This window comes from Siniperca chuatsi, linkage group LG22, assembly GCF_020085105.1.
Source record: "Siniperca chuatsi isolate FFG_IHB_CAS linkage group LG22, ASM2008510v1, whole genome shotgun sequence".
NCBI lineage: Eukaryota > Metazoa > Chordata > Actinopteri > Centrarchiformes > Sinipercidae > Siniperca > Siniperca chuatsi.
In genome coordinates this window covers 24,183,476-24,195,511 of record NC_058063.1, presented here as the reverse complement: position 1 = coordinate 24,195,511, position 12,036 = coordinate 24,183,476, and the positions used below count along the sequence as shown (strand labels likewise).

Here is a 12,036-nt window from a genome sequence, read left to right as displayed (position 1 = left end):
CTGTCTCTCTCCTGCCTGTCTGTCTGTCTCTCTCCTGCCTGTCTCTCTCCTGCCTGTCTGTCTGTCTCTCTCCTGCCTGTCTCTCTCCTGTCTGTCTCTCTCCTGTCTGTCTGTCTCTCTCCTGTCTGTCTCTCTCCTGCCTGTCTCTCTCCTGTCTGTCTCTCTCCTGCCTGTCTGTCTCTCTCCTGTCTGTCTCTCTCCTGCCTGTCTGTCTGTCTCTCTCCTGCCTGTCTCTCTCCTGTCTGTCTCTCTCCTGTCTGTCTCTCTCCTGCCTGTCTGTCTGTCTCTCTCCTGTCTGTCTCTCTCCTGTCTGTCTCTCTCCTGCCTGTCTCTCTCCTGTCTGTCTCTCTCCTGTCTGTCTCTCCGTCAGCAGGAGAGCGAAGGATTTGGAAATGAGCGATAAGAGTGGACACTACCAGATGGGACAGAGTGAGTTTCAGCCAATCACTGGCAGAGCTTTAGTTCGGCCAATCAGATTGCGTTAATGTTAATCCATGTTTGCTGCTGAATGATGATGATGATGATGACGACGATGGTGGTGTGGTGTCGTTGTCGTAGCGATGAAGGTGTACATCGACCCGTTTACCTACGAGGACCCGAACGAGGCGGTGAGGGAGTTCGCCAAGGAGATCGAGGCGTCCTTCGTGAAGATCGAGGAAGTGATCGGGGCAGGTGAGCGGCGCCGCTGGAGGGCGCGAGCGTTTCACACTCAAGAACGTTTAGTAACCCGGGAATGTTTCAGAACCGCTTTATTAACTCACGAGTTCCCGAGGACCCTTTTTAGGAAGCACACACACACAGACACACACACACACACGCACACACAGACACACACAGTGTTGAAAAGACTTTTATTTTGACACGCTCTGCTGGGTGTTGAGAAGACTTAGAGGCTTTTATTTTGAAATGTCTGCCAGAAGGGTTTGTGACCTTTGACCCTCTGGAAGGAGAGCGTCACCTTTCCCATCGCCAGGAGAGACGCTGCAAAAACACCACGTCGGGTTCGCTCGCCAACATGATCCTGTTTTATTAAAGTAAACACAGCGAGTGCGTGTGTGTGTGTGTGTGTGTGTGTGTGTGTGTGTGTGTGTGTGTGTGTGTGTGTGTGTGTGTGTGTGTGTGTGTGTTACTGTGTGTGTGTGTTACTGTGTGTGTGTGCGTGTGTGTGTGTGTGTGTGTGTGTGTGTGTGTGTGTGTGTGCGTGGCTACTGTAACAGCAGTAGTCTCTGGTGATGACATTAGTGAGATGTAACTGGATAGCAGTTACCGTGGAAACAAGGGTGCAAAGTTTTTCACCGCGGCCTAACACACACACACACACACACACACACACACACACACACACACGTATGTGCGTGTGTGTGCGTGAGGTGTAGAAGTGTTGGTATGTGCTAATGAGCCTTAAAGGAACAGTACGCCTCTCCAGAGGCGACTGGGCTGCTGTTTGTGGTGTAGCTGTGCTCTGATTGGCTCCTTCCGCTTTTTGTTCGGTGACTGCGATTAGCCGGAGTCCCTCAGGGTTCGGTTCTCGGTCCTCTGCTGCGCTGGTTCTGCTGTACCCCCCCGGTCCAGGTGAGCTTCGAGGGTTTGAACCGACTGGAACCTGGATGTTTTGTAATTAAAAGCCAGCGGTCCACGCTCGTTAGATAACCGATAAATAAATATCGGCTGAATGTCGTCAGAGCGAGGGACGTCCCCCCGTTTACACCACACAACCTTTACTGCGGAGTGTTTCACAGTTTAAGGGACTGTTTGTTTTTGTTAACGTACCTGTCCAGGTGAGTTCGGGGAGGTGTGTCGTGGTCGGCTGAGGGTGCCGGGCCGGAAGGAGAACTACGTGGCGATCAAGACTCTGAAGGGCGGCTACACAGAGAAGCAGAGGCGGGACTTCCTGTCGGAGGCGTCCATCATGGGTCAGTTCCAGCACCCCAACATCATCCACCTGGAGGGCGTCATCACCACTTCCTGTCCCGTCATGATCCTCACCGAGTTCATGGAGAACGGAGCGCTCGACAGTTTCCTGAGGGTGAGACAGGCAGCTACCTACCTGTCTACCTGCCTGCGTCTCGCTGCCTACCTGTCTGCGTCTCCCTGCGTCTCGCTGCCTACCTGTCTGCGTCTCACTGTCTACCTGTCTGCATCTCGCTGTCTACCTGTCTGCGTCTCACTGCGTCTCGCTGCCTACCTGTCTGTGTCTGCCTACCTGTCTGCGTCTCGCTGCCTACCTGTCTGCGTCTCACTGCCTACCTGTCTGCGTCTCACTGCGTCTCTCTGCCTACCTGTTTGTGTCTCACTGCCTACCTGTCTGTGTCTCACTGCGTCTCGCTGTCTACCTGTCTGCGTCTCGCTGCCTACCTGTCTGCGTCTCACTGCGCCTCACTGCCTACCTGTCTGCGTCCTCGCTGCCTACCTGTCTGCGCCTCACCGCGCCTCACTGCCTACCTGTCTGCGCCTCGCTGCCTACCTGTCTGCGTCTCACTGCCTACCTGTCTGCGTCTCGCTGCCTACCTGTCTGCGTCTCACTGCGTCTCACTGCCTACCTGTCTGCGTCTCGCTGCCTACCTGTCTGCGTCTCGCTGCGTCTCGCTGTCTACCTGTCTGCGCGCCTCACCGCGCCTCGCTGTCTACCTGTCTGCGCCTCGCTGCGCCTCGCTGCCTACCTGTCTGCGCGCTCACTGCGCCCTCGCTGTCTACCTGTCTGCGCCTCGCTGCCTACCTGTCTGCGCCTCACTGCGCTCACTGCCTACCTGTCTGCGTCTCGCTGCCTACCTGTCTGCGTCTCACTGCCTACCTGTCTGCGTCTCACTGCGTCTCACTGCCTACCTGTCTGCGTCTCACTGCCTACCTGTCTGTGTCTCACTGCGTCTCTCTGCCTACCTGTTTGTGTCTCACTGCCTACCTGTCTGTGTCTCACTGCGTCTCGCTGTCTACCTGTCTGCATCTCGATGCCTACCTGTCTGCGTCTCGCTGCCTACCTGTCTGCGTCTCACTGCGTCTCGCTGCCTACCTGTCTGCGTCTCGATGCCTACCTGTCTGCGTCTCGCTGCCTACCTGTCTGCGTCTCACTGCGTCTCACTGCCTACCTGTCTGTGTCTCGCTGCCTACCTGTCTGCGTCTCACTGCCTACCTGTCTGCGTCTCACTGCGTCTCACTGCCTACCTGTCTGCGTCTCACTGCCTACCTGTCTGCATCTCGCTGCCTACCTGTCTGCGTCTCACTGCCTACCTGTCTGCGTCTCACTGCCTACCTGTCTGTCCCTGCAGATGAATGACGGACAGTTCACCACCATCCAGCTGGTGGGGATGTTGCGTGGGATCGCGGCGGGGATGAAGTATCTGTCCGACATGAGCTTCGTCCACAGAGACCTGGCGGCTCGCAACATCCTGGTCAACTCCAACCTGGTCTGTAAGGTGAGACGGTCTGCCTACCTGTCTACCTGCCCACCTGTCTGTCTATGCGTCAGATTGAAAAAGGAGCTATATTTTTGTTTGTTTCTCAGGTGTCGGACTTTGGTCTCAGCAGGTTCCTGACTGAAAACTCCTCTGACCCGACCTACACCAGCTCTCTGGTAAGGCAGCTGCTAAAAGAGCTAACTAGCAGGCTAACGAGGTAGCACCCACTCAGCCAGGACCCTCTTTGTACACCTGGAAATACCTGAATACTTGATTAAATTGGATTTCTTTGTTATGTGAGTTGAAGCATCTGGTCGACTGTATGGAACAACGATAAAGCCTTGCAGTGGTGCAGTTCAACGATGTTTTAGTAGAAAATCTTACTTAAAGTGCGATTTTGTTTTTAGCCATATCGCCCGGTGTGTGCTAATGAGCCTTAAAGGAACAGTACGCCTCTCCAGTATCAAAAACACGAGTCCAGTTTATTGAGGAGACTCGGGGACTGGGCGGGTGTCTCTGGTGTAGCTGTGCTCTGATTGGCTCCTTCTGCTGGTTCCTCGACCTACTGCTCAAACATGTGGAGTCCCTCAGGGTCTTGTTATCGGTCCACTGTTGTTTTATATAAATGCAGTCCGTCTCTCTTTAAAGCACTCGATACATTTCCCAAGGCTTTCCCCTATGCTTTTATTTTGAAAGACGTGCTGGCAGCATCCTGCCACTAGCTAACCGACTCTGTCACTTCTCAGGGAGGTAAGATTCCTATTCGGTGGACGGCGCCTGAGGCCATCGCCTACAGGTGAGTATCAGTGCAGCAGTGGTATCACATCTTTGTCATGTTACAGAAGTTCATTCAAGTGACTATTTTATGGACTTGCAGGAAGTTCACGTCAGCCAGTGATGCGTGGAGCTACGGTATCGTCATGTGGGAAGTGATGTCATACGGAGAGCGGCCATATTGGGACATGAGCAACCAGGACGTAAGAAAAGCCTTTTAGTTCGACCCTTTATTGTACGACAGCACAGAAACGAACACTGCAGCAGTAAATGCATCAGAACGTCAGAGTGAAAGAAAAGACGGGACGAAACTTTTAAAACTAAATAACAGAAAACATTATTTTCAACTTTGACTGTTTTTCTTCCATTAAAACATATTTGAGATTATTCTGTGACATTAAAGAGGACAAACAGGTGAAAAATAAACACGTGATTTACTGTTTTAATATCAGTGTCGCAAGACTGTCGATGAAAAACCACACCTGTCTGTCTCTCTCACCTGTCTGTCTGTCTCACCTGTCTGTCTGTCTCACCTGTCTGTCTCACCTGTCTGTCTCTCACCTGTCTGTCTCACCTGTCTGTCTGTCTCACCTGTCTGTCTCTCACCTGTCTGTCTCACCTGTCTCTCTCTCCTCCTGTCTGTCTCTCTCACCTGTCTGTCTCACCTGTCTGTCTCTCACCTGTCTGTCTCACCTGTCTCTCTCTCACCTGTCTCTCTCTCCTGTCTCACTCACCTGTCTCTCTCTCCTGTCTGTCTCTCCTGTCTGTCTCTCCTGTCTGTCTCTCACCTGTCTCTCTCTCCTGTCTGTCTCACCTGTCTGTCTCACCTGTCTCTCACCTGTCTGTCTCTCACCTGTCTCTCTCTCTCCTGTCTGTCTCACTTGTCTCACTCTCCTGTCTGTCTCACCTGTCTGTCTCACTTGTCTCACTCTCCTGTCTGTCTCACCTGTCTCTCACCTGTCTGTCTCTCACCTGTCTCTCTCTCTCCTGTCTGTCTCACTTGTCTCACTCTCCTGTCTGTCTCACCTGTCTGTCTCACTTGTCTCACTCTCCTGTCTGTCTCACCTGTCTCTCACCTGTCTGTCTCACTCACCTGTCTCTCTCTCTCCTGTCTGTCTCACTTGTCTCACTCTCCTGTCTGTCTCACCTGTCTCTCACCTGTCTGTCTCACTCACCTGTCTGTCTCTCCTGTCTGTCTCACTTGTCTCACTCTCCTGTCTGTCTCTCCTGTCTGTCTCACCTGTCTCGCTCACCTGTCTCTCTCTCCGTCAGGTGATTAATGCCATCGAGCAGGACTACCGGCTGCCCCCGCCGCCGGACTGCCCCTCCTCCCTGCACGCGCTCATGCTGGACTGCTGGCAGAAGGAACGAGCCAACCGGCCGAGGTTCTGCGACGTGGTGGCGGCCCTCGATAGGCTGATCCGAAACCCCGCCTCCCTGAAGGTGACGCACCAGGAGGGACCGAGGTGAGGCTCGTTAAGGAGGGGGGGCTTTGATTGGCAGGTGTGGAATGTCATTTATGCGCCAGCTGCTGGGGGTCAGAGGTCAGAGGTCAGAGGTCAGAGTGTGTGTGTGTGTGTGTGTGGCTTGTGTGCAGTGGGCGGGGCTTGTGCGTGTGACTGACAGCTGTTTACGTGAGCAGGTGCAGAACATTCCCGGATTAAAGCTCAGAACAGAACAGAGATTTTACTTCATACCGAATCCAGTCTGCTCCCACGTGTCGAACAGGAAGTCTGTGTTCGAAACTGGAGGCGTGGCGTTTACCAGGCAGCGAGGCTCTAATGAAAGACGCTATCCAGGTGCATTATGGGAAATGAAGGCTCCAGAGGATTTCCACCGTTGTGTTTTTAGTCTGTACTACTGTTACAGCTCTCAGGGCCAGAGAGAAGTCCGAGTCTCCCAGACAGTCGGCGTGTTTTCATGTGATCAGACTTTCTCATATTAACGGTGTAGAGCTGCAGCAGGTTCAGGTTCTGATACTGTTTGCCCCCCCCCCCCCGCCTCCTGTCTCTGTCTGGTTCACTGACGTTAATCCTGTCTGTCTCTCAGCCCGTCCCAGCCTCTGTTGGACCAGCGCGTCCCCCCTCCTCTCTCGGCCTGTGGTTCGGTCTCCGAGTGGCTCCGAGCCATAAAGATGGAGCGATACGAGCCGAGCTTCCTGCAGGCCGGGTTCACCAGCCTGGACATCGTCTCCCAGCTAAACACTGAGTGAGATACGCTTCATACGTACACCAAACAGCGTTACACCCACGCTGTCTGCATGCACACCTGCCAGACAACACTCAGGGACACTGTGTCAGCTTGTAATTAACTGGTAGAAGAAGATGTATTTCTCTTTACTCGTATATTAAATTAATTCAACTCTCACATTCAATAAAACGGTTCACGTTGAAGTGTTTTCTGTATTTTGGCTCTAATCGCTTTCCGTACTCTGCGTCTGTTTCCATAGAGACCTGCTCAGAGTGGGCGTGACCCTCGCTGGCCACCAAAAGAAAATCCTCTCCTCCATCCAGACGCTCAGGATACACAAGGTCCCGCCCACCCTCCTGTACTGACCAATCACAGCCCTGCCCCGCTGTACTGTCACCCGCAGCGCTCAGGATGACGCTGAGCCCCGCTCGCTCTTTACTGACCACCGATCCAACCGTCACTTCGACCAATCAGAAAGCCTTAAGACCAGTGAGACTGCGCTTCCGGATGGTTGGACCAGTGAGAGGCATCGAGGGAAACGGCACACCACATGATGTCCTCTCTGCTCTCTAAGCTTCATAATGTTTGACTCAGGTGCAACAGGACTCCGCCCACCTTGTTAATCCGCCCAATCAGAACGAGGACGCGTAGCCCAGCCTTGCCAGACCACCAGCCATCCACAGCTCAGGAAAACCAAAGCTCCGCCTACCTTGGCCTGGTCGCCACCGGCCAGTCCGCATCTAGCACCGCCAGGACGTAGGAGGACATTTCTGCAGATTTAGTTCAACAGACGCTCCTATTGGACGTGTAAGCCGCTGCATGAGAGCCCAGCTGGGATTGGTTCCCGGCCCTGTCGGGTCCGCTGGGATCTTCCCGGGCTGCAGCATCACCTGAAAACCCCCAAATAAAACCGCAGATCGAGGTCTAAACTCGGATCTCTACTGGACTCTACTGGAAATACAGAACATTTGCTCTTCCGTGAACTACCTTTACCGGATCAGCTGATGGTCAGAACTAAAGCTCCCGGACTGCGAGACCCGGGGGACATTTCGGAGCCGCGGGTACCTCCGCTAGGATTATTCTGGGATTTTTACTGAACAATTTTGAGGAATTCGTGAGGACATTTTAAAGAACGCTGTGATTCCGAACAGATGGTTGTCTCCATCAGCGTGGGAATATTTACCGCTGTGAAGCGATCCGCGCTGTGACGCGCTGACGTGTTCTGGGTTTCAGTATCGGACTCTCTTTGATCTGTGAGGAACGCTCTGCCTCAGAAACCAATGTGAATCCTCGAGATTTCAAGCTTTTGTGTAAATTGTGATGCAACATCCTCAAGGTTTTATCCAAATGACTGCGACCCCCTTCACACCTGGCATCGACACCCAGAGTGGCTCTAATATGACTTCAGCCTGACCACACCGGGTATTAATGTGCGTCTCCGGCGTCCACATTCAGATCCGGTCGCGGCTCAGAACAGCGGCGCGTCTCATCCTCGTCTGGTTCGCACGGGTCCAAAACAACAACAGCGGCACAAAGCCGAGTCTTCTCTTCATTCGTCCGCCGAGACGCCGAGTGTCCTCGCCGGCGTTCAGACTTCATGCGCCGGCCGACGAGGCTGTAGACCTGCAGACTGACTAATCGCTTTCTTTCCTCCGGGATTTGGCTTCCTGTCCTCGGTGCGGCGAGGTAACAGATCCTCCGGAGAGTGAAAGTGAAACTTAAGCAGTGCCGCTGCTAGCCATTTTGGTGCCCTAAGCATAATTCCTTTATGATGCCCCCCACCCCGACCCCGAGAAAAAACAAAGTTTGTTTTTGCCAGTTTAACTTTTTATTACCAAACATAACTCAATACCAATAACACACAACAGCAGCATCACAGTATAAAACTTAAGAACACTAAAAAGAGAAAGTGAAATCTTCACAGCTTTGCTGACTTTGTAAACAGTAAACAGAATAGCAAAATAAAAAAATATCAAAATAATCCAGACTTTTTTTTTTGCTAATTCAATGTCACTTTGAATAAATTAAATTAAATAATCATCAATAAGTTCAAACAAGAATAGTCAGTCTTCTTGTCTTCAGTCTGCTCCTCCTCGTACGTATCTCAGCATTGCCCCTGCAATAATTTAGAAATACGAAGAAAAAGGATCCGTATAGAAAGAGACAAAATATTCAAACAAAGAATCTTATACCAGAAAAATATAATAAACATTTATAACTGAAAGCATGGCAGCCAAGCAGTTCTCCCCCTTTATTCCTTATTTATCTATTATTAAAAATAAAAAAATTCTGCGTTAGATTAAACTGAGGCATAGCACTTGCATATTGTTGTCCTACTGTTAGTTTAACTGCTTCTATTGTTCTCATTTGTAAGTCGCTTTAGATAAAAGCATCTGCTAAATGAATAAATAAATGTAAATGTAAATCTACTCTAATATAAAGCATAATAGAATGAGGTGCAATAATGCACACAAATCAACAGTAATGTTTGCTTTATATCATTCATAATGACATTTTATATTATATATATATATATACAGTATATATATAACAGGAATTGTTAGCCTACCATGCGCACTGCACTGACCGCTAACTGTTAACGTTACTGAGAAAGTATTAACCACCGTCACGTCAAAATAAACCATAAACTACTGCTCAATATCTAAAGAAAGATAGTAAAAAAAAAAGTAACAGCTAGCTGGCGTCAGGTCAGTTATTTTTAAAATATGTAATGTTTAACAGTAAAATCTCAATTTAGCTTAAGTTATAATAACATAGTTTGCTAATGCTAACATTAACGTCAGCAAGTTACGATTAGCAGCAGCACGCACATGCAGCACATTTCCCGTATTTATGAATGATTAAACATGGACTTACCTGAAAGTGATGCACGGGCATCATCTCGCAGTTTCTTCTTCTTTCGTTTCTCAGCACCCGACTCCTGCTGTCTTTTTCGAGCCATGCTCAAATCTGTCAAACTGCGTCAGGCAGGCGCCCGCGCAACAACCGAACGGACCATCCGCACGGGCGGGGGGACTAGACTACAGCAATTATTAAATATCTTTCTTGTTCCCCCTTTTTGTTACATATACATGGCTAAAATGTGCCTAATATTTCTATAGGCTAATAAAATAATACCGGCATTTAAAAAAAAATTTCATTAGGCTGTTTTTGGTGCCCTACGCACAGTGCGTGATGCGCGTGGTGGGAGCGGCGGCGCTGAACTTAAGTCCCGCCTGGCGTCGCTTCCTTCGCTGCCTTTCTTCATGATGTGAACTCCTTTCTGCTATTTCACTAGTTTATGTTGAGTTTACCTTCGCGTTCACAAACGGACGCGTTCAGCTCACCGATCACCATCTTTAATCCGTGCGCACCCCTGCCTGCGGAAGGCTGCGACCGGCGCGTTTCCGCCCAGCAGTTGTTGTATTTGGATCGACAACGCAGTCGCATTAACACCCGTGTTTGGCCGATCGGACCACGTGGGTGCATTAAAACCTGTACTGTCGTGTGGTCAAGCGTCCGATTGCGATCCGATCCAAAACATTTGAATGGCAGGTGTGAAGGGGGTCTGTGATTCTTCAGGTGATTACATTCTTCAGGAAGACCTTCAGGGATATTTACGCCACGTTATGAAACTCTCCAAAGAACTACGAGCTTCTGAAAGTGTGGCGCCTGCAGGTGGTCTAAGTCCGCTCCTGGTGGACTCCACAGTCCTCAGACGTTCCCGGTACTGAGGGATCTGTTTTTAAACCTTCAAGTGATTCTTCAGTGTAAATCTGTCCTTTAAATGTCGAACACTAATCGCTGCAGACTCGAAGGGTTGGTTGAAAGAGTGCAGGCGGTCCGGGACCGGCGGTCCGCTCGGACTCGTTCGCGTGAGTTGAAGTGGATTCTGATCTGCGACAGATTCACGGTCGACTCACTTCAGCAGAGAAGCAAATGTAATCTGATTTTACAGGAAACGAAACACTTTCTCTTTGTCAGATCCTCAGTTCGGGAACAGTTTCAGGTTCGAGGAACTACAAATATTCAAAATAATGGATTGTAAAACTATTGATGTTTTTGTATTTTAGCACTTTTTGTACCTGATATTTGATCATGTTTTTATACTAAACTTACATTTTAGGAAAAAACCTGGCATTTGCATTTTGTGAAGAAAAGAAAAAGGTTAGTCTGATATTTCAGACGTTCTGTGTTTAATAATAAGTCTGCCGAACATCTCACGAAGGAAATACCTGAACGCTCGTTTCCATAATTATCTTTATTCTGATCTGCGTACGTCGGTAAGACTACCGCCGGTACAGCTGCCAGCATCTGGTCCTCGCCTCCTGCCGCCATCTTTCCCGCTTCAGCTGCCTACAAAGCTCCGGTTGCCCTCCCACCACAGAACAGCCGCCGGCGAGCTCGCCAAACCTGTTTGAGTCAAACACCAGATGACGGCGAGGACTCGAAGGCACCAAGAGATTAAAGTGACCCTTCGATCGGGTGCTGCAGGGCGTCGGCACGCTGTTAGACTCCGCTGCAGCGCCAGACGAGTAAACCAGCCTGTAAACTGACTCCCATTGGTCCCCAGACCCGCCAGTCAAACTACTAACAAGCCAATAACAGCGCGGCAGCGACGGCCTCCTTCCTGTTGGACCGTTGCATGATGGGAGCTTGCCTCGGTGCTCTTCGCGTCGAAGGCTGCTGCAGTGATGTCATTGTTGTTGATCCTGTTGATTGGTGGATTCAGTCATGTGACCAGGACTGAGTAGTCCGCCTCCGCCTCAGACCAGGTTCCTCCGTCTCTGGAGGATCCTGGTCTTTGTATTTTGCCATGTTGTGGTGTGAACGCAGCTGCAGCTGGATCAGCCTTTTATAAATCCACATTAATAAATGAAAATGTTATTGGATCTGTTATTGATATTTAGGGGAATGTCCAGGGGGCGGGGCGAGTCTCTGTCAGCCAATCACAATAAAGACGAACCGTCCTGCCCAATGAGAAGTCTCCTTGTCAGAATGTGAAGCTGCGTTCGCGTCACTGTTTGTTCTCGTTCATCGAGGAACTCGTCGCTACGCGCAAACCTCTCTGTCTCCATGGCAACGTGCCCTGAGTGCATCATGGGAACTGTAGTTACACTGTTTAAAACAAAGTCTGTTTGACTACATGTTTCTGAGTGACGTGATTTACCTCCTCGGTGTTTAAATGAAGCATGTTAACTCAGTATCCCGTACCGTGGGCGAACACTCCACTCTGATTGGCCGCAGGGCGTCCTGATCATGGACGCCTCGCTGCGTCACACTGCATCCTGGTTTCTGTGTTTTTACACTGTAAGTATTAAAAATCTGAAGCTGCGGAGGAACTACAGCGGGCTGCTGAGTGTGACCTCCGACCTTCAGGGGGCGCGAGTGTGTGTGTGTGTGTGTGTGTGTGTGTGTGTGTGTGTCTGTGTGTGTGTGTGTGTGTGTGTGTGTGTCTGTGTGTGTGTGTGTGTGTGTGTGTGTCTCTGTGTGTGTGTGTGTGTGTGTGTCTCTGTGTGTGTGTGTGTGTGTGTGTGTGTATGTGTCTCTGTGTGTGTGTGTGTGTGTGTGTCTCTGTGTGTGTGTGTGTGTGTGTGTGTGTGTGTCTGTGTGTGTGTGTGTGTGTGTGTGTGTGTGTGTGTGTGTGTGTGTGTGTGTGTGTGTGTGTCTGTCTGTGTGT

General features: G+C 50.4%; 1 protein-coding gene across 2 annotated transcripts in view; it reads left to right on the top strand.

Annotated features, from left to right (window-relative positions):
- The window catches only part of ephb4b (eph receptor B4b), a 31,466-nt gene extending 20,129 nt beyond the window's left edge, over positions 1 to 11,337 (top strand). Inside the window, exons 12-21 of one of the 2 annotated variants that reach the window (XM_044183840.1) lie at positions 374 to 429; positions 559 to 672; positions 1,779 to 2,026; positions 3,264 to 3,410; positions 3,500 to 3,568; positions 4,139 to 4,188; positions 4,270 to 4,369; positions 5,439 to 5,632; positions 6,216 to 6,374; positions 6,616 to 11,337. In XM_044183840.1, the coding sequence (XP_044039775.1) occupies positions 374 to 429; positions 559 to 672; positions 1,779 to 2,026; positions 3,264 to 3,410; positions 3,500 to 3,568; positions 4,139 to 4,188; positions 4,270 to 4,369; positions 5,439 to 5,632; positions 6,216 to 6,374; positions 6,616 to 6,721 (1,243 nt within the window). In that variant the 3' untranslated portion in view covers positions 6,722 to 11,337. Of the gene's footprint in view, positions 1 to 370; positions 430 to 558; positions 673 to 1,778; positions 2,027 to 3,263; positions 3,411 to 3,499; positions 3,569 to 4,138; positions 4,189 to 4,269; positions 4,370 to 5,438; positions 5,633 to 6,215; positions 6,375 to 6,615 lie in introns of both variants that reach the window. The other variant, XM_044183839.1, reaches the window with a different exon arrangement.
- The last annotated feature ends 699 nt before the right edge of the window (positions 11,338 to 12,036 follow it).